The sequence below is a fragment of the Salmo trutta genome, chromosome 14, assembly GCF_901001165.1.
Source record: "Salmo trutta chromosome 14, fSalTru1.1, whole genome shotgun sequence".
NCBI classification, from domain to species: Eukaryota; Metazoa; Chordata; class Actinopteri; order Salmoniformes; family Salmonidae; genus Salmo; species Salmo trutta.
Window position 1 is genome coordinate 10,486,708 of NC_042970.1, and position 19,151 is coordinate 10,505,858.

Here is a 19,151-nt window from a genome sequence, read left to right on the forward strand (position 1 = left end):
AGAAGCGTTAGTTTAGCGTGTGTGTGTTACCTGTGAGAAAGATGATGTGTCGTTGCCGTAAAGTGCTGTGTCTGCAGCTTGATCAAAGTCTAGGTTTTGTGTGTGTTACCTGTGAGAAAGATGATGTGTCGTTGCTGAATGTGCTGTGCCTGCAGCTTGAGGAGACAGTCCAGGTCGGGGGCGGGGCGAGATGGAGCGTCACACTCATGGTATGGCAGGAACTCCACAATGTTTTTCTTCTGGTACGTGGTCAGCAGGTTCAAGATCTTCCTGGCTTCACTTTTAAACCTGATGGGGACAGAAATGAGGAGAATGAGTTTAATCAAACCTGAGAAGTTAGAAAACAAAATCCCAATTTTTCCCCTGTCACTTTGAACAGAATTTCTACTTATTGCATTAAAGGCCAATCAGCAGTTGAAACAAAACGTCCTCCCACCACTGTTTTGGGAAAAAGTTGAGGGATGGGCCTGGAGAAATGTTATCACTCAAATTCATAGAAGGTCTGAACATCCATGATATCAACATGATTGTTTTAACCAGGTTGAGGCTTCCCAGTTCGTATTTCTTTTGTTTACAAACATTGAAGTAAAACAAAAGTTATATTTTAGGTTCTGATGGGGTACGTCAGTTGAACTAAGCTCATTCGGCATTTAAGTTATATTCTTCCAAGAATCAATGGGTACATATAATTAATTTATATGTCCAAAAATGTATGCAGCAACTGCTGATTGCCCCTTTAAGTCATTCTGGATAAGTACGTCCTCTGCTTAATGACTAATGTAAAATGTAGTTAAATCTTAGTTTAGAGTTTTGCGCATACTACAGTTTCACCAGCGCAACAAAAACTGCCTTCCAGTTTGTTCATAATATAAGGATTTTATGCTGGAGCTATTGAACGTTGACCATTTAAAAAGCACCAGTACCTGGACTGTTCCTTGAGTTTCTTCTGGGTCTTCCAGTGGACCCTCCACCTCCACAGGCTCTCTGCTGAGTTCTGTTGGTCCAGGAACATCAGAATCACCCGCAGACGCTCTACAACAACATGTCACTCAGTTACTGAATGTAAAACCCCCTACTGGTGAACAATAAAACAGGCGGTTAGGGCCATGTACCAGTCCCAGACACACGTTGTGAGTATCCACTTGGCTCAACGTCTACCCAAAAGCATTAGTGCAAGCCTGCTGTCTTCTGAATCTCCTTAACCTTTGTGGTTTTCTTCATGTTAGTATGATGCTGTTATCACAACAGCTGTCCCACTAAAACTCAAGACTCACCGTGAGTGATGTAGTCAGGGTTGAGGACAAACTCGTCTGAGACGACGAATCCCCCGGAGACAAACAGCTCGTTGTAGGTGTGGTTCTTCACATCGTCCAGACTATCCACTCCAGCGAAGATCACTGACGGCTGCCTCTTCAACTGCACCAGCGCCGGGATCTGACCAACATGATTAACATAACGCCACCTTATTAGAGCGGAACAGCCTTGAAACTTTATTAAGAACACCTTAGAGCCGTTACTGATATGACCTGCCGTTACTGATGTTATGACCTGCCGTTACTGATGTTATGACCTGGCAATGGCAGAACAGTAGGTCAACTTTCTTTCATTAAAACAAAGATGCCAAGCAAGTTAGTTACCAGGTCCACGTTCAGAAAGGCACAATGTTGTGTGATGTATATTACGGATATATTACACAGAAATAATTTCATAGAAATATCATGATATATTTAATATTATTGTAGTGTACCTTGTGAATGTGCGCTGCAATGTCCTTGTTCTGGATGAGAACCATTAGTTTGTCCATCCGGTTCTCTCTCTCCAGGAAACTCACAGGACTGCGTTCTACGTTACCCAACCTCTGGAGGTACTCCTAGAGGGATGAGAGAGAAACAAGGTCAGTTTCATACATTGACACTACTACAATACATACACATTTAAACATGGAGAGACAGCTTGGTGTGTATTTATAAAGCTCACCCCAGACACCATTCAATCATTCAAATGTATTTCTCTTTTTACATGATCAGTTGCTTTACACTAACCTTGATGTGGTGGGAGACCTCCCTCTCCCTCTCCTGTGTGTGGATGTAGAACTGGACAGAGTTCTTCTGGACATCCTTTATAATCTCCACCAGGTTACTGAACAACTCAGGCTTCAGCTGGCTGATCAGACTACTGATGGCTGAAGGGGAGGCGGGACCTGGCCCTGGGACAGGCTCTACCACTGGCCCGCCCACCCCCGACAAACTGTCAATCATCTGAGTGCGAGGAGGAGGTGGAGCCTCCACGGTGGCTGCTGAAACCGGCTGATCCACCATTATGACATTGTCTTTTGATTCAAACGTGGCACTTGTTTGCGGCGTGCACTTTGCTTGTAGCCCTCGGACATCTAAGTTAGTGTTCTGTGTTGTGGTTGTCCACTTATTTGCTTTTGACATATCACTTGGCTTGCAGGTTCCCAGTCTCCCGTCTGAGTCAGGGTTCTGTGTTGAAGTTGTCCATTGACTGTCCAGTGGTTGGAGGGGCAGGGGGGCTAGACTGGAGCTGAGTTGAGGTAGTCCCGTCTGTGTCTGGGGTGGGTTGTTGTAGAGAGTAGGAGAATAGGCCGTGCCGGGAAACGAGGAAGAGGGAATCATTGTGCTATTATTATTATTACTATTAAAATGAGACACAGGAAGAGAACTGTAAGAGTTTGAGCTATCAGGACCAGGGGCAAACAGGCCAGGAGAGTGACGACTTGGGACAGATTGAGACACAGCAAGGCCAGGAGCAGGAGAGAGACGACTTGGGACAGATTGAGACACAGCAAGGCTAAGGCCAGGAGCAGGGGCAGGAGAGAGGCGGTGGCTGGGGACAGACTGAGACACAGGGCCACAGAAAGAATGGTTCCAGTATGTAGTGGTAGGAGGAGAGTGGTTAGCATGGTGGCGGTTAGTGATAGATGAGACCAGGGCAGGGTGGGTGGCTAACGTGCCGGGAATCCATTGGTCCTGTACGTCTATGATGGTGCCCATGCGGTCTCGGAGCGAGGTGACGTAAGCCTGCATGGGAGGGGACGAGTTGTAGAAGGAGACGTACTCTGAGAAGTGCAGGAGCGGATGCACCGGGAGCTGCTGTGAAGCATTCTGGGTATGGAGGAGCGATGAGCTGTAGTGGACGCTCTCTCTGAGCAGGAGGATCTGCATCTCTGTGGAGAAGTCACTGAACTGCTGGTCCAGGATACTTTCCACTCCGGTCAGAACGGGTCTCTGGACAGGAGGATTTTGAATGGGAGGAGGATTCTGGATGGGAGGAATGGAGGAGGGTGGTCTGGGTGACACCTGCCCTGTCTGTTTCAACTCTGTCTCCACATGTTCGTTCTCTTCCTCCACTAATTCCCCTTCCTCCAGCTGCTCTTCCATCAGGTCTTCCTCCTCCTCCTCATCTCCCTCCTCCACTTCCTCCGTCACCGGTTCCTCATCTACCACTTCCATCACATCTTCCTCCTCCTCTTTCACTTCCTCCATCACCTGTTCCTCTACCTCTTTAACCTCCTCCTCCTGTTCAACTTCCATTGTGTTTGGGTCTTCAACTGCCACAACAGTTGGTATATATTTTCCTGTACTGCCTTCAGCTTGTTCCTGACCAGACTTTATGGGGCTAGGGTTAGTATGGGTTGGTTCTTCAGCTGGCTCAGGGGAGGGGGAGGGGGATGGGCTGCTGCTTTTCTCTGGGAGGTTGGTGCTCTCTGGAGTAACATGGACCAGAAGGAGGCTCTGGTTTGTCTCGTCTGTGGTTGTCTTTTCGTTGTTGGTTATTTCTGTGGGGTCACAGGGGGTTTCAGCTAATTGCTCATCATCCTCTATGGGACTGGGGTAGGGACTGGAGCAGGGACTGGGGTACGGACTGGGGTAGGGACTGGGACATGGACTGGGTTCTGGGGGCTCCTCTAGGGGAGGACTGGGGCTAGGCTCTGGGGGCTCCTCTAGGGGAGGACTGGGGCTAGGCTCTGGGGGCTCCTCTAGGGGAGGACTGGGGCTAGGCTCTGGGGGCTCATCTAGGGTAGGGGTGACATTTCTTTCCCTTCGCTCCGGAACACAGCGGGGGTAGCTGCTGGTTGCCATGGGGATCTGGGGTACGAAACGGGGGTCCTGAGGGTTGTCCTTCTCTCTCTGGCAGTACTTCTTCCACTTCAGCCCTACACAGGAGGTAAAGGTATTAGTAAATATCATAATAGTTTCACATATCAGCTTCTCACAAATGTAAATAAGTATTTCTTTATACATATAAGATGGGGGGCATTTCTTTTTTAAGTCTTCCTGGTATTTTCAGACGGCGACAGGTTTAACGGCCCGTCAGGCGGCGTCAGGTTTAACGGCCCGTCAGGCGGCGACAGGTTTAACGGCCCGTCAGGCGGCGACAGGTTTAGCGGCCCGTCAGGTTTAACGGCCCGTCAGACGGCGACAGGTTTAGCGGCCCGTCAGACGGCGACAGGTTTAGCGGCCCGTCAGGTTTAGCGGCCCGTCAGAAGACAAGATATAGCCTAGACCTCTGATCTTCACTTGAGTGCACAGAAAAAGGATCTAATACTGACTTTATTTGAGAGAAAAAATCCAACAAAACATTTTAGTGAGTTTGAATTTACTTTCTGTATCTATAGATAGCTAACACCAGAGTCTTACGGAGTTCAAAATTCCATGCGAGAGTTCAAATTCAAAATATCCCAAAATAGTATTTTGACTGACTTCATATCATTTTAGGTCAGCCTACTCTGTCGTTTGTTGCTATAATAATGTCAGTGGTGTAGCCTATATGACAATCACATTTGGCAATATACTATTTGTAATGTAGGCCTAATGAGCTTAACACTTATTTTCAATCAAACTAAATCTAAAATCTGTCGCTATTGTAGGCCATTTGATAGGCTACAATAAACGCAGACAAAGGTCGAGCAGATGCCCATGCCCGTTACGGGCGGATCCGGATTGGTTGGGAAGGTCATCGAGCATGTGGCGAAAGAGGAAGGTTGCGGTCGAGGGCAATCACCGGACCTTCCTTTCCTCCGAAGAGGTCGACCTTGTGTAAGTGATGTCACGTGAACCTGGTATCTCCAAGCAGAGCTGGTCTGAGGCTTGCCTATACAGAGCTGCCATGATCCCATACTGTACATGCCCGAGAAACACCAAGTCTGTTCTACATAGCATACGCTGCGTGTACAAAACATTAGGAACACCTTCCTAATATTGAGTTGCACCCCCCCTCTGTCAGGCAATACAGAGGGAACATGATAGTCCATCCTTACCTGTAATGGGAATGAGGACCCATGGAATCTGCTCCTCCCCTTGACATTGTGAGTGCGATCTCCTGGGCGTTTCACCATTGGAACTGGGGCTGAAGCCTTCCAGACTGCTCATACTGCCTGCTGCCTGCTCCTACAGATAGACACATGATAATACAATGTCATGTACACATAAGGCACACCCATATTGCACTTGGATTTACAGTAATTGAATTCATACCGATAGCTCCTAAGTAATTATGTAATTGGAAGCATATCAGAGTAGGGGATATCCTCTTTGAAGTGAGGCAAATGCCAGGTGAGTTCAGTACCTCCAAGTAGTCAGCCTTGTCCTGCAGGCCCCCAGAAGGTCGTTTCCTCAGGTCAATGTCCTGATTGGGCGGCAGACCCAGCTTGATCATCCTATCAAACAGCAGAGCTTCAGTTTGCTCCGCCCCCTCTCTTGACCCCCTTCCTCTGCCCTCAGAACTCTGTAGCTGTTGCCCTGCAGCATTCTTCAGGCTGGTTAACATTTTCAGTAACTTAACACCAGCCTCTGATCCGTCTCTCCTCAGGTCCACGTCTCTCAGACCCACACTGTGGAGCATCAGAGAGGACAGACAGGACGGGTTCTGGCCCCCTTCAGCTAGAGGGAGGAAGTGAGAGAACAGAAGATAGATTGGGATCAACTCAAGATGTAATGTATCAGTTTTGGTATGAGTCAGGAAGTTGTCCACCTGAGAGCCAAGATCTACGAGAAGTTTGATATCAACATGCTTTAATTATGACCATTTGACCTGTCAAGGGAAAACTCTGGGACCCACGTTATCCCAAAGACAGTGCCACAGTATTGAAGCAATTCCAAGGCACCACCCCTCAGTAAGGCCTACCATACCTGGCCTGCTGTCCACTCCGCCCCTCTCCTGTGAGGCCTTTTTCAGGTACTTCAGAGTCCTCTCTGCAGTCTCCCTCTCCAGCTTCCTCTTCAGCCCACGGGGGTCCAACAGGCCTGCCCCCTCCTTCGCTCCTCCCTGCGACTCCCCTCTCTTCCTCACATCCCCCTCTGCATTCTTCCGACACTTCAGTATCAAGTTGATCAGCTCCTTCACTTTCTGAGGGTTGGAGTCAGTGCGAGACTGAAACGGAGAGAGGTTCACCTGGACCGCCGGAGGCTGGGCAGCAGTGGGACCATTAAGCTTGACCTCTGACCCTACCACTGGCTTGTCCCCGCTGGCCCTACTACCACCCTCCCAATCAGTCACAGGGCTGATGTCATCAGGCACGACACAGTAACTCTCCATCATCTCCTTGGCTCGGACCACGGGCATGGTGTAGAGGTTAGGGCTGTAGACGTAGGAGCGCAGGTAGCCCTCCATGTTGAGCTTCTGGTGTTTTGGAGCCGGAAACAGCTTCCCCCGGTCATCCAGCTTGGTGTCGTACTCAGTCATGGGAACGTGGCGGAGCTAGAGAGGAGAGATGATGCAGTACTTTACCGTCTGCTTGCATGGAAAATCACTAGCTCCATGTCATACAGAAAGTTTGACAGTATAACAAACCCAATAGATCATCAATAACATGCACCAGCTGTCTTTGGATGATATGGGGAAAACTTTGACTCCAGACAGAAATCTAGTCAAAACAAATATATTTAAGGAAGCACCAGTGAATTGGTCTATTAAAAAGTGGTCAAATGAAGCAGTTGCTAAACTACAGGACTGTTTTTCTAGCACACACTGGAATATGTTCCAGGATTCTTCCGATGGCATTGAGGAGTACACCACATCAGTCACTGGATTAATCAATAAGTGCATCGAGGACGTCGTCCCCACAGTGACCGTACGTACATACCCCAACCAGAAGCCATGGATTACAGGCAACATCCGCACTGAGTTAACGGGTAGAGATGCCGCTTTCAAGGAGCGGGACTCTAACCCAAAAGCTTAGAAGAAATCCCGCTCTGCCTCCCGACGAACCATCAAACAGGCAAAGCGTCAATACAGGAATAAGATCAAATCGTACTACACCGGCTCCGACGCTCGTAGGATGTGGAAGGGCTTGCAAACTATTACAAACTACAAAGGGAAGCACAGCCGAGAGCTGCCCAGTGACACAAGCATACCAGACGAGCTAAATCACTTCTATGCTCGTTTCGAGGCAAGTAACACTGAAACATGCATGAGAGCACGAGCTGTTCCGGACGACTGTGTGATCACACTCTCTGCAGCCGATGTGAGTAAGACCTTTAAACAGGTCAACATTCACAAGGCCGCCGGGCCAGACAGATTTCCAGGACGTGTACTCCAAGCATGCGCTGACCAACTGGCAAGTGTCTTCACTGACATTTTCATCCTCTCCCTGTCTGAGTCTGTAATACCAACATGTTACAAGCAGACCACCATAGTCCCTGTGCCCAAGAACACTGAGGTAACCTGCCTAAATGACTACAGACCCGTAGCACTCACGTCTGTAGCCATGAAATGCTTTGAAAGGCTGGTCATGGCTCACATCAACACTATCATCCCAGAATCCCTAGACCCACTCCAATTTGCATACCGCACCAATAGATCCACAGATGACGTAATCTCTATTGCACTCCACACTGCCCTTTCCCACCTGGACAAAAGGAACACCTATGTGAGAATACTGTTCATTGACTACAGCTCAGCGCTCAACACCATAGTGACCTCAAAGCTCATCACCAAGCTAAGGACCCAGAGACCTGACCGTGTGGTGCAAGGACAACAACCTCTCCCTCAACGTGATCAAGACAAAGGAGATGATTGTGGACTACAGGAAACGGCAGACCGAGCACACCCCCATTCTCATCGACGGGGCTGTAGTGGAGCAGGTTGAGAGCTTCAAGTTCCTTGGCGTCCCCATCCCCAACAAACTAACATGGTACAAGCACACCCAGACAGTCGTGAAGAGAGCACGACAAAACCTATTCCCCCTCAGGAGACTGAAAAGATTTGGCCTGGGTCCTCAGATCCTCAAAATGTTTTACAGCTGCACCATTGAGAGCATCCTGACTGGTTGCATCACAGCCTGGTATGGCAACTGTTCAGCCTCCGACCCCAGGGCACTACAGAGGGTAGTGCGTACGGCCCAGTACGTCACTGGGGCCAAGCTTCCTGCCATCCAGGACCTCTACACCAGGCGGTGTCAGAGGAAGGCCCTAAAAATTGTCAGACTCCAGCAACCCTAGTCATAGACTGTTCTCTCTGCTACCACACAGCAAGCTGTACCGGAGCGTCAAGTCTAGGTCCAAGAGGCTTCTAAACAGCTTCTACCCCCAAGTCATAGCTAATCAAATGGCTACCCAGACTACTTGCATTGCCCCCCCCACACGCTGCTGCTACTCTGTTATTATCTATGCATAGCCACTTTAATAACTCTACCTACATGTACATAATTACCTCAATTACCTCAACGCCGGTGCCCCCTGTACATTGACTCTGTACCGGTAACCCCTGTATATATCCTCGCTATTTTTATTTACTGCTGATCTTTAATTATTGGTTTTTCTTATCTTACTTTTTTTGTGTTGGTATTTTCTTAACTGCATTGTTGGTTAAGGGCTTTTAAGTAAGCATTTCACTGTATTCGGCACATGTGTGGTATATGGCCAATATACCATGGCTAAGGGCTGTTCTGATACCACAAACCCCTGAGGTGCCTTATTGCTATTAAAAACTGGTTACCAAAGTAATTAGAGCAGTAAAAATAAATGTTTTGTCATACCCCTGGTATGTGGTCTGATATACCACGGCTGTCAGCCAAATCAGCATTCAGGGCTCGAACCACCCAGTTTATAATGTCCAATATACCACGGGTTTCAGCCAATCCGCATCCATGACGCAAACTACCTGGTTTATAATAGCATATCATTATCATGTCACACATTTATACCTTTCCATCGTGAAGTCCACTTAGGTAGTCCCTGGCCTGGTGCTCGACCCCGGCCGAGAGGTCAGCAGGCGGGTTGCAGCGTACCTTGACCAGGGCATGATGCAGGGCCGGGACAAAGCTTTTAAGCTGAGGCATCACAGTGTCACGGGAGAATGACGACTGCAAAGGCTCCTGGGTAGCTTGACAATTTGTACTGTAATTTGTCATATCCCTTGACTCTTGAAAAACGAAGAGTGCTTGAAGGCCTCTTTTCCACCCATCTCTTCTTTCTGAAAAACACAATCATTACTATAGCAGATTACATTCTTCACAGTTTTAGCACATAAGACTTTATGACCTACCAGTTGGAGCAGCCATCTGAACTGAAGACAGGAGGAAGAGGAATCCTTTGTCAGCCAACGCGTGGACAAGCACCTGCGCATAGAAGAGGTGTTTAGAACAGGCCGGGAGCAAAAGCCTGCAATCCCAGTGGCTCTCCAGGAGGTGCTGGACCTGGACCTACCAGTCTCTGTGTCTCCAGGCCTTGTAGCAGTATTGCCAGACGGTCACCTGACTTGCTCTTCTCCACTACCTCCAGCAGACTGCAGTAGGTTCCATTCTTCAACACTACAATACCAACACACAGACATTACAGAAGACCTTTGGCATTCTAGTTGTCAATTTGTTGAGGTAATTTGAAGAGATTTCACCCCATGCTTCCTGAAGCACCTCCCACAAGTTGGATTGGCTTGATGGGCACTTCTTACTTACCATACGGTCAAGCTGCCCCCACAACAGCTCAATAGGTTTGAGATCCTGTGACTGTGCTGGCCACTCCATTATAAACAGAATACCAGCCGACTGCTTCTTCCCTAAATAGTACTTACATTGTTTGGAGCAGTGCTTTGGGTCATTGTCCTATTGTAGGAGGAAATTGGCTCCAATTACGCACCGTCCACAGGGTACGGCATGGCGATGCAAAATGGAGTGATAGCCATCACATTGCCTCCACCATGCTTGACAGATGGCGTCAAGAACTCCTCCAGTATCTTAATTTTTTATGCGTCTCACAAATGTTCTTCTTTGTGATCCAAACTCCTCAAACTTAGATTTGTCTGTCCACAAGACTTTTTTCCAGTCTTTCTCTGTCCAGTGTCTGTGTTCTTTTCCTTTTTTTGGCCAGTCTGAGATGGCTTTTTCTTCGCAACTCTGCCTAGAAGGCCAGCATCCCGGAGTCGCCTCTTCACTGTTGACGTTGAGACTGGTGTTTTGCGGGTACTATTTAATGAAGCTGCCAGTTGAGGACTTGTGAGGCGTCTGTTTCTCAAACTAGACACTAATGTACTTGTCCTCTTGCTCAGTTGTGCACCGGGGCCTCCCACTCCTCTTTCTATTCTGGTTAGAGACAGTTTACGCTGTTCTGTGAAGGGAGTAGTACACAGCGTTGTACGGGATCTTCAGTTACTTGGCAATTCCTCGCATGGAATAGACTTAATTTCTCAGAACAAGAATAGACTGACGAGTTTCAGAAGAAAGTTCTTTGTTTCTGGCCATTTTGAGCCTGTAATCGAACCCACAAATGCTGATGCTCCGCTCCAGATACTCAACTAGTCTAAAGGCCAGTTTTATTGCTTCTTTAATCAGCACAACAGTTGTCAAAAACAAGGACATTTCTAAGTGACCCTAAACTTTTGAACGGTAGTGTGTATATTACTTGATCTCCAGCACCTGCTTAAAACCAGTGTGTGTGGTGTGTGTGTGTGTGTGTAATATGTTCCTCCTGTAATGTGTACCTTCGTGGCTGCCTGCGTACAGGTTCCAGGAGAACAGAGCTGAGGGGATCATCTGATTCACCTGGTCTATGCACATCACCAGACCCAGCTCCAGCTTCTCAGGCCTAGAAACACACACACACACAAAGACACAGGTTAATTTACTAACATTCAATCCTCTTCACATGGACATCTTTAGATGTAATGTGGCTGAAAAGCAAACGTTAAAAATTAACATTGACTTCATTATCAAGTTGACATTGATTTGTAAAGGAGGTCCCAGGACTCACAGTTTGAAAGGCAGGAAGGGGGGGGAGAAGGAGCAGAAGGAGACTTGGGACACTGCTCTACCCTCATTCACCAGCTCTCCACTCCACACTGTGTATTTACTCCTGCCTGTAGACAAACAAACATGACAGTCATACAGCCACCAACAAATAACACAAACACAGTGACTGGACTTAGTTTATTAAGTCGCTCTGGATAAGAGCGTCTGCTCAATGACTACAATTTAAAACAACCCTCCATATTTTTTTTGCGCTGTTCATGAATTACTCTCAAAAGATATGGATTACCTGTACTTCCTTCAGACGTTTGGCTGTTTGACCTGATAGCGAAAGAAAACAGCAATTTACCTAACATTGTCACATATACACCTGTATTAGGCCACAGCCTGTTGTTTCCAATGGGAACAAATTAGTCATAGTGGGCAGAACAAGCGAGGAGGTGGGCAGAGCCAGGTACGAGCTAGGGAGATCCATTCTAGCATGCAGCTACATATTTCTTCCCTGTGGCTCAGTTTTTTTTTTAAATGCATGAAATGAAATGGATGAAATGTATACATTCACTACTGTAAGTCGCTCTGGATAAGAGCGTCTGCTAAATGACTAAAATGTAAATGTATTTCCGTTAGGGAATGCCTACTCTGAAGTGCGCAATAACTAAATTTGCCTTTAAACTCCTTGTAAATAATGCTATTTTTTTTTAAACTTTGGCAAAGGGTAAAGTCTACAAAACTGAATCCACTCTGTTCGTAACAGACAACTGTATGGAGATCAAATGTTTCATCGATGAGAAAATTTGCAGAACGTCGGCCAAAATCCATCTCCTCCCACTGCGCTTCCTCTCACTACCATATTCTGTAGTGAGTGGAAACACCAAGCGGATGCTTCACATTTATACATCCGGTGAAATACCCGTCTCATTGTTCTATCTGTGCTGGAGTACCTCAGGGGAGCCATGGGCTTGGCTTGAAGAGGAGCATCTTTGCCTTTGAACTGGAAAGAGACCACTGCATAGGGACACACGTGCCTCGGCCTCGGCTTCAGCTCATCAAAGTCATACTCATAGAAGTATTGCTGTGGGGGGAAAGAGTAGACAAACAGGACAGAATGGGACTTCCAGTATGACGACTTAAACACAAGAAACTTTAATGCCGCACTTGCATATTCAGTTTGATTTTACAGATGTTTCTGTTTTCCATACAAACAGAATATCAGTATGTAACTGGTATAACACATTTACTGATCCCCATCCTCTACACACACACAGTGTTGTTAGTACCAGTAGTTACCTGAGTAAGCTCGTATGCTCTATAGGAGGTGAGAGATGTCACTTTGCTGGCATTCTTGGAGAAATGACTGTCAAACTTGGGCGTGGGGTCCAGAAGGTTCTTTGACATGTTCTCATAGATGCTCTTCACTTTACCCTGTGTGTGTGTGTGTGAGAGAGAGAGAGCACTTTCATTTATATGTTCAAAATGGCCTTGAATTTTCCCTGACCAAGGACAAGAGAACTTTTGAGAAAAACAACAACGGTAGTTTTTGTTACCTTGATGACCTTGAATATGATGATCTCTCCCATGACTCCAGGGTTAAAAGGATTGATCTGCAGTAGGTCTGAGTTTTTAGACAGATAAACACCTGAAAGACACAACAGAAACAATTCAGTCTTAATCCTCCTTATAAGCATTTTACCACAGATGGAACAATGAGACATATTTCACTGGATGTATAAATGTGAAAGGTGAGAGGAAGCCCATTGGCCAGCAGTCTCTTAGTTATAAAAATCTTTGGTTTTACTATCACAAAAAATGTAAAATATTCTACAATTAGCCTCACTTCAGTTTAGAAATAGCTGTATAACACAAACTTCAATAACTACATTTGCCAACACCTCGTCGTGTTTAAATAGCCCAAAAGTGGATGGACGATGACCTTACCCTTGGCGGGGTTCCCCAGAGCTGTGATCCAGCTGTGTCCCACAAGCAGGCCCTTCTCACAGATCCATGGCAGCTATAACCAGGGGTATAACAGTATTATTATATGTAATATGTATACTCAATCGTACATAGAAATGTGTAAATACCATAGGTTCTTACCTTGGTGGTGTCAGCCATCAGGAAACAGTGGGTCTCCTCCAGTTCCTTCTCTGTCCTCCCATCCTGCTTCAGCTCTCTCCTTTTCTCTACAAACTATCAATCAAACAATGATAAAAAATATGAAAAAACATCTGTGCTGCAGATTAAATGGTATTTCTGGATGACGTCAGCCGGCCTAAAGCATTGCTTACGTCCTTCTCCAACTGCTCGCTGTGGACCAGTCTTGGCTTGGTGTACATGAACATCCCATTGGAGCTGGCTTCTCTGTAGTTGGATGACAGGATGGTCAAGATGTCTTCAAACTCCCGGGACTCTGACGACACATACTGGAACAAGGCTGTTGGAGACAAGAGACAGTCAGGTTGGTCAGTTCAACAGTCTGTCTATCCCAATCACAATTTATTTGTCCCGTGACAAAATAATGCAGCAATCTAGAATCAAGCACTAAATAGTGTCCCACACATACATACACAGGGTTTGAAAAACATTTTTTCTGTCACTTGTCCTTTCGAAAAGTACGACAGATTTGTTTTACTTTCCCGAAAGCTCAAGTCATATGGGAAATATTTTTCAATTAGGCTGTTCTAGGAATATATTTTAAAGTTGTCAGAATGACATGACCAATGTTGAATAGAGGGGAATCCCAGCTTTTCAACAGTGTCAGTCATTTCTCAGCTCCCAATGTTGGGCTCTGGAGATGCGGTTTACAACCCGAGTAGGCTAAGCATCGTTTTTTTGAACGCACCCATACATCAATTGCATGTCGCCATTTGCGGTTACGCCGATGGAAAGTTTAGGAATTCGGACATGACAATTATATTAATACATGATAATGGCTAAATAGTTAACTACCGAGAACTAGCCAGCAGGGGTGCAACTTTCACTGGGGACATTAGCATTTTTGTCCCCCCCTGTTTTAGCATTGGAATATGATACAAAACAAGGCAACGGTGTGCTTCAGGACCATGCGGACGCCTCCGAGACGTTGGGTAGGCTGTTTGGAGTGTTTATCCGACTGGATAAAAAAAATTGTTATGTCCCCCCACTTCTAAAACCAAAGTTGCGCCCCTGCAATCCAGCATACACAATATGTGTTGAATTGGGTACCTAGTTAGTCCTCTGTAATTAATTTATAGACCTACTATCTAATCTCTCTCCCTCCTCTGGCCCACTCACATTTGCACACAAGCAGCTGATGCGCACACCATGATTTTTCCAGGATTTTTATGACTGTACGAAGTAGAGGTCGACCGATTAATCGGAATGGCCGATTAATTAGGGCCGATTTCAAGTTTTCATAACAATCGGAAATCGTTATTTTTGGCCGCCGATTTGGCCGTTTTTTTTGTTTTTTCCCCACCTTTATTTAACTAGGCAAGTCAGTTAAGAACACATTCTTATTTTCAATGATGGCCTAGGAACGTTGGGTTAACTGCCTTGTTCAGGGGCAGAATGACAGATCTTTACCTTGTCAGCTCAGGGATTCAATCTTGCAACCTTACGGTTAACTAGTCCAACACTCTAACCACCTGCTTTACATTGCACTCCAAGAGGTTACACAAATGCAGTAAGAAGCCAAGGTAAGTTGCTAGCTAGCATTAAACTTATCTTATAAAAAACTTTCATAATCACTATTTAACTTCACATGGTTGATGATATTACTAGTTTAATTAGCCTGTCCTGCGTTGCATATAATCACTTAAGTACACGTTGCTCCAACCATAAACATCAATGCCTTTCTTAAAATCAATACACAAGTATATGTTTTTAAACCTGCATATTTTGTTAATATTGCCGCTAACTTGAATTTCTTTTAACTAGGGAAAATGTGTCACTTCTCTTGCAAACAGAGTCAGGGTATATGCAGCAGTTTGGGCCGCCTGGCTCGTTGCGAACACTATTTCTTCCTAACAAAGACAGCCGACTTCGCCAAACGGGGGATGATTTAACAAAAGCGCATTTGCGAAAAAAGCACAATCGTTGCACGACTGTACCTAACCATAAACAGCAATGCCTTTCTTAAAATCAATACACAGAAGTATATATTTTTAAACCTGCGTATTTAGCTAAAAGAAATCCAGGTTAGCAGGCAATATTAACCAGGTGAAATTGTGTCATTTTGCGTTCATTGCACGCAGTCAGGGTATATGCAACAGTTTGGGCCGCCTGGCTCGTTGCGAACTAATTTGCCAGAATTGTACGTAATTATGACATAACACTGAAGGTTGTACAATGTAACAGGAATAACGTTTTGTTTTCGAGATGATAGTTTCCGGATTCGACCGTATTAATGACCCAAGGCTCGTATTTCTGTGTGTTATTATGTTAAAATTAAGTCTATGATTTGATAGAGCGGTCTGACTGAGCAATGGTAGGCAGAAGCAGGCTCGTAAGCATTCATTCAAAATAGCACTTTCGTGCGTTTTGCCAGCAGCCCATCGCAATGCATTCGCTGTTTATGACTTCAAGCGTGTCAACTCCCAAGATGAGGCTGGTGTAACCGATGTGAAATGGCTAGCTAGTTAGCCGGGTGCGCGCTAATAGCGTTTCAAACGTCACTCGCTCTGAGACTTGGAGTAGTTGTTTCCCCTTCCTCTGCATGGGTAACGCTGCTTCGAGGGTGGCTGTTGTCGATGAATATTGAAGACTCATGTTAAAAGGAACCACCAGCTTTCATATGTTCTCATGTTCTGAGCAAGGAACTTAAACGTTAGCTTTTTTACATGGCACACTTTGTTTTTGCATTATTTAAAACAAATTGAACATGTTTCATTATTTATTTGAGGCTAAATTGATTTTATTGATGTATTATATTAAGTTAAAATAAGTGTTCATTCAGTATTGTTGTAATTGTCATTATTACAAATAAATAAATAAAAATCGTCCGATTAACCTGTTGGGGCTAGGGGGCAGTATTTGCACGGCCGGATAAAAAACGTACCCGATTTAATCTGGTTATTACTACTGCCCAGAAACTAGAATATGCATATAATTGGCTTTGGATAGAAAACACCCTAAAGTTTCTAAAACTGTTTGAATGGTGTCTGTGAGTATAACAGAACTCATATGGCAGGCAAAAACCTGAGAAGATTCCTTACAGGAAGTGGCCTGTCTGACAATTTCTTGGGCTTCTTGACTCTCTTTATTGAAAACTGAGGATCTTTGCTGTAACGTGACACTTCCTACGGCTCCCATAGGCCCTCAGAACCCGGGAAAAAGCTGAATGATGTCTTTGCAGCCCCTGGCTGAAAAACATTAGCGCCTTTGGTAAGTGGTCTATCAGAGGACAATGAGACTGAGGCGCGTGCACGAGGCGACCCCATGTTTTTATTTTCTCTGTCTTTGAACTAAAACAACGACTCCCGGTCGGAATATTATCGCTTTTTTACGAGAAAAATGGCATAAAAATTGATTTTAAACAGCGGTTGACATGCTTCGAAGTACGGTAATGGAATATTTAGATTTTTTTTGTCACGAAACGCGTCGGGCGCGTCACCCTTATTTACCCTTCGGATAGTGTCTTGAACGCACGAACAAAACAGAGGATATTTTAACATAACTATGGATTATTTTGAACCAAACCAACATTTGTTATTGAAGTAGAAGTCCTGGGAGTGCATTCTGACGAAGAACAGCAAAGGTAATAACATTTTTCTTATAGTAAATCTGACTTTGGTGAGGGCTAAACTTGGTGGGTGTCTAAATAGCTAGCCCGTGATGGCTGGGCTATCTACTCAGAATATTGCAAAATGTGCTTTCACCGAAAAGCTATTTTAAAATCGGACATAGCGAGTGCATAAAGGAGTTCTGTAACAATTATTTTAAGAATTATAGATATGTTTTTTGTGAACGTTTATCGTGAGTAATTTAGTAAATTCACCGGAAGTTTGCGGTGGGTATGCTAGTTCTGAACGTCACATGCTAATGTAAAAAGCTGTTTTTTGATATAAATATGAACTTGATTGAACAAAACATGCATGTATTGTATAACATAATGTCCTAGGATTGTCATCTGATGAAGATCATCAAAGGTTAGTGCTGCATTTAGCTGTAGTTTGGGTTTATGTGACATTATATACTAGCTTGAAAAATGGGTGTCTGATTATTTCTGGCTGGGTACTCTGCTGACATAATCTAATGTTTTGCTTTCGTTGTAAAGCCTTTTTGAAATCGGACAGTGTGGTTAGATTAACGAGAGTTGTCTTTAAATAGCTGTAAAATAGTCATATGTTTGAGAAATTGAAGTAATAGCATTTCAAAGGTTTTGAAAATCGCGCCACAGGATTCAACTGGCTGTTACGTAGGTGGGACGATTTGGTGCCACCTAGCCCATAGAGGTTAATATTGCCTGCTAACATGAAATTGTGTCACATCTCTAGCGTTCATTGCACGCAGAGTCAGGGTATATGCAACAGTTTGGGCCACCTGGCTCGTTGCGAACTAATTTGCCAGAATTTTACGTAATTATGACATAACATTGAAGGTTGTGTAATGTAACAGGAATATTTAGACTTAGGGATGCCACCCGTTAGATAAAATACGGAACGGTTCCGTATTTCACTGAAAAATTATTCGAGATGATAGTTTCATGATTTGACCATATTAATGACCTAAGGCTCGTATTTCTGTATGTTTTATTATATTATAATTAAGTCTATGATTTGATTGAGCAGTCTGACTGAGCGATGGTAGGCACCAGCATGCTCGTAAGCATTCATTCAAACAGCACTTTTGTGCGTTTTGCCAGCAGCCCTTCGCTGTGCTTCAAGCATTGCGCTGTTTATGACTTCAAGCCGGGTGGGTATAATTTGTGGAACGTTCCAACAGGAATCTATTCCAAAAACTTTGTAAATAACAAGGTTGCCAAAAAACAACGCATACAAAGTTGTATAGCGGCAGAATAAGATTTTTCACTCATCACGTTTATTCCGAAAAATGTCTGTCCTCACTCTGGTTGCCTATGGACAAACATTAAGAATAAACTACGTGGTGAGTTGATTTCCTATTCGGCAGCTAGTTAGCTAGGTTTGTATGCGTTGCTACTTTGTATGCGTTGTTGGTTGCCAACCTTTAACTTTACGTTTTTTTGGAACAGATTCCTGTTGGAACGTTCCACAAATTATACCCACCCCTTCAAGCCTGTCAACTCCCAAGATTAGGCTGGTGTAAACGATGTGAAATGGCTGGCTAGTTAGCCGGGTGCGCGCTAATAGCGTTTCAAACGTCACTCGCTCTGAGACTTGGAGTAGTTGTTCCCCTTCCTCTACATGGGTAGCGCTGCTTCGAAGGTGGCTGTTGTCGATGTGTTCCTGGTTCGAGCCCAGGTAGGAGCGTGGAGAGGGACGGAAGCTATACTGTTACACTGGCAATACTAAAGTGCCTATAAGAGCATCCAATAGTCAAAGGTATATGAAATACAAATCGTATAGAGAGAAATAGTCCTATAATTCCTATAATAACTACAACCTAAAACTTCTTACCTGGGAATATTGAAGACTCATGTTAAAAGGAACCACCAGCTTTCATATGGGAATTGCTATAGACCTATATCCATCCTACCCTGCCTTTCTAAGCTCTTCGAAAGCCAAGTCAACAAACAGATTACCGACCATTTCGCATCCCACCGCACCTTCTCCGCTATGCAATCTGGTTTCAGAGCTGGTCATGGGTGCACCTCAGCCACGCTCAAGGTCCTAAACGATATCGTAACCGCCATCGATAAGAAACAATACTGTGCTGCCATTTTCATTGACCTGGCCAAAGCTTTCGACTCTGTCAATCACCACATCCTCATCGGTAGACTCAATAGCCTTGGTTTCTCTAATGATTGCATCGCCTGGTTCACCAACTACTT

General features: G+C 45.0%; 1 protein-coding gene across 1 annotated transcript in view; it reads right to left on the reverse strand.

The window, feature by feature from the left end:
• tasora (transcription activation suppressor a) overlaps positions 1-19,151 on the reverse strand; it is a 28,722-nt gene that overhangs the window by 2,601 nt on the left and 6,970 nt on the right. The window contains exons 2-21 of the mRNA XM_029774409.1: positions 13,489-13,634; positions 13,298-13,390; positions 13,139-13,211; positions 12,748-12,839; positions 12,491-12,625; positions 12,145-12,275; positions 11,493-11,524; positions 11,208-11,313; positions 10,939-11,042; positions 9,669-9,772; positions 9,508-9,580; positions 9,167-9,435; positions 6,153-6,720; positions 5,590-5,903; positions 5,282-5,411; positions 2,043-4,177; positions 1,748-1,870; positions 1,275-1,434; positions 924-1,032; positions 110-288 (exon numbers count right to left, since the gene is read on the reverse strand). Of these exons, the coding sequence (XP_029630269.1) occupies positions 110-288; positions 924-1,032; positions 1,275-1,434; positions 1,748-1,870; positions 2,043-4,177; positions 5,282-5,411; positions 5,590-5,903; positions 6,153-6,720; positions 9,167-9,435; positions 9,508-9,580; positions 9,669-9,772; positions 10,939-11,042; positions 11,208-11,313; positions 11,493-11,524; positions 12,145-12,275; positions 12,491-12,625; positions 12,748-12,839; positions 13,139-13,211; positions 13,298-13,390; positions 13,489-13,634 (5,076 nt within the window). The remainder of the gene's footprint in view (positions 1-109; positions 289-923; positions 1,033-1,274; positions 1,435-1,747; positions 1,871-2,042; positions 4,178-5,281; positions 5,412-5,589; positions 5,904-6,152; positions 6,721-9,166; positions 9,436-9,507; positions 9,581-9,668; positions 9,773-10,938; positions 11,043-11,207; positions 11,314-11,492; positions 11,525-12,144; positions 12,276-12,490; positions 12,626-12,747; positions 12,840-13,138; positions 13,212-13,297; positions 13,391-13,488; positions 13,635-19,151) is intronic.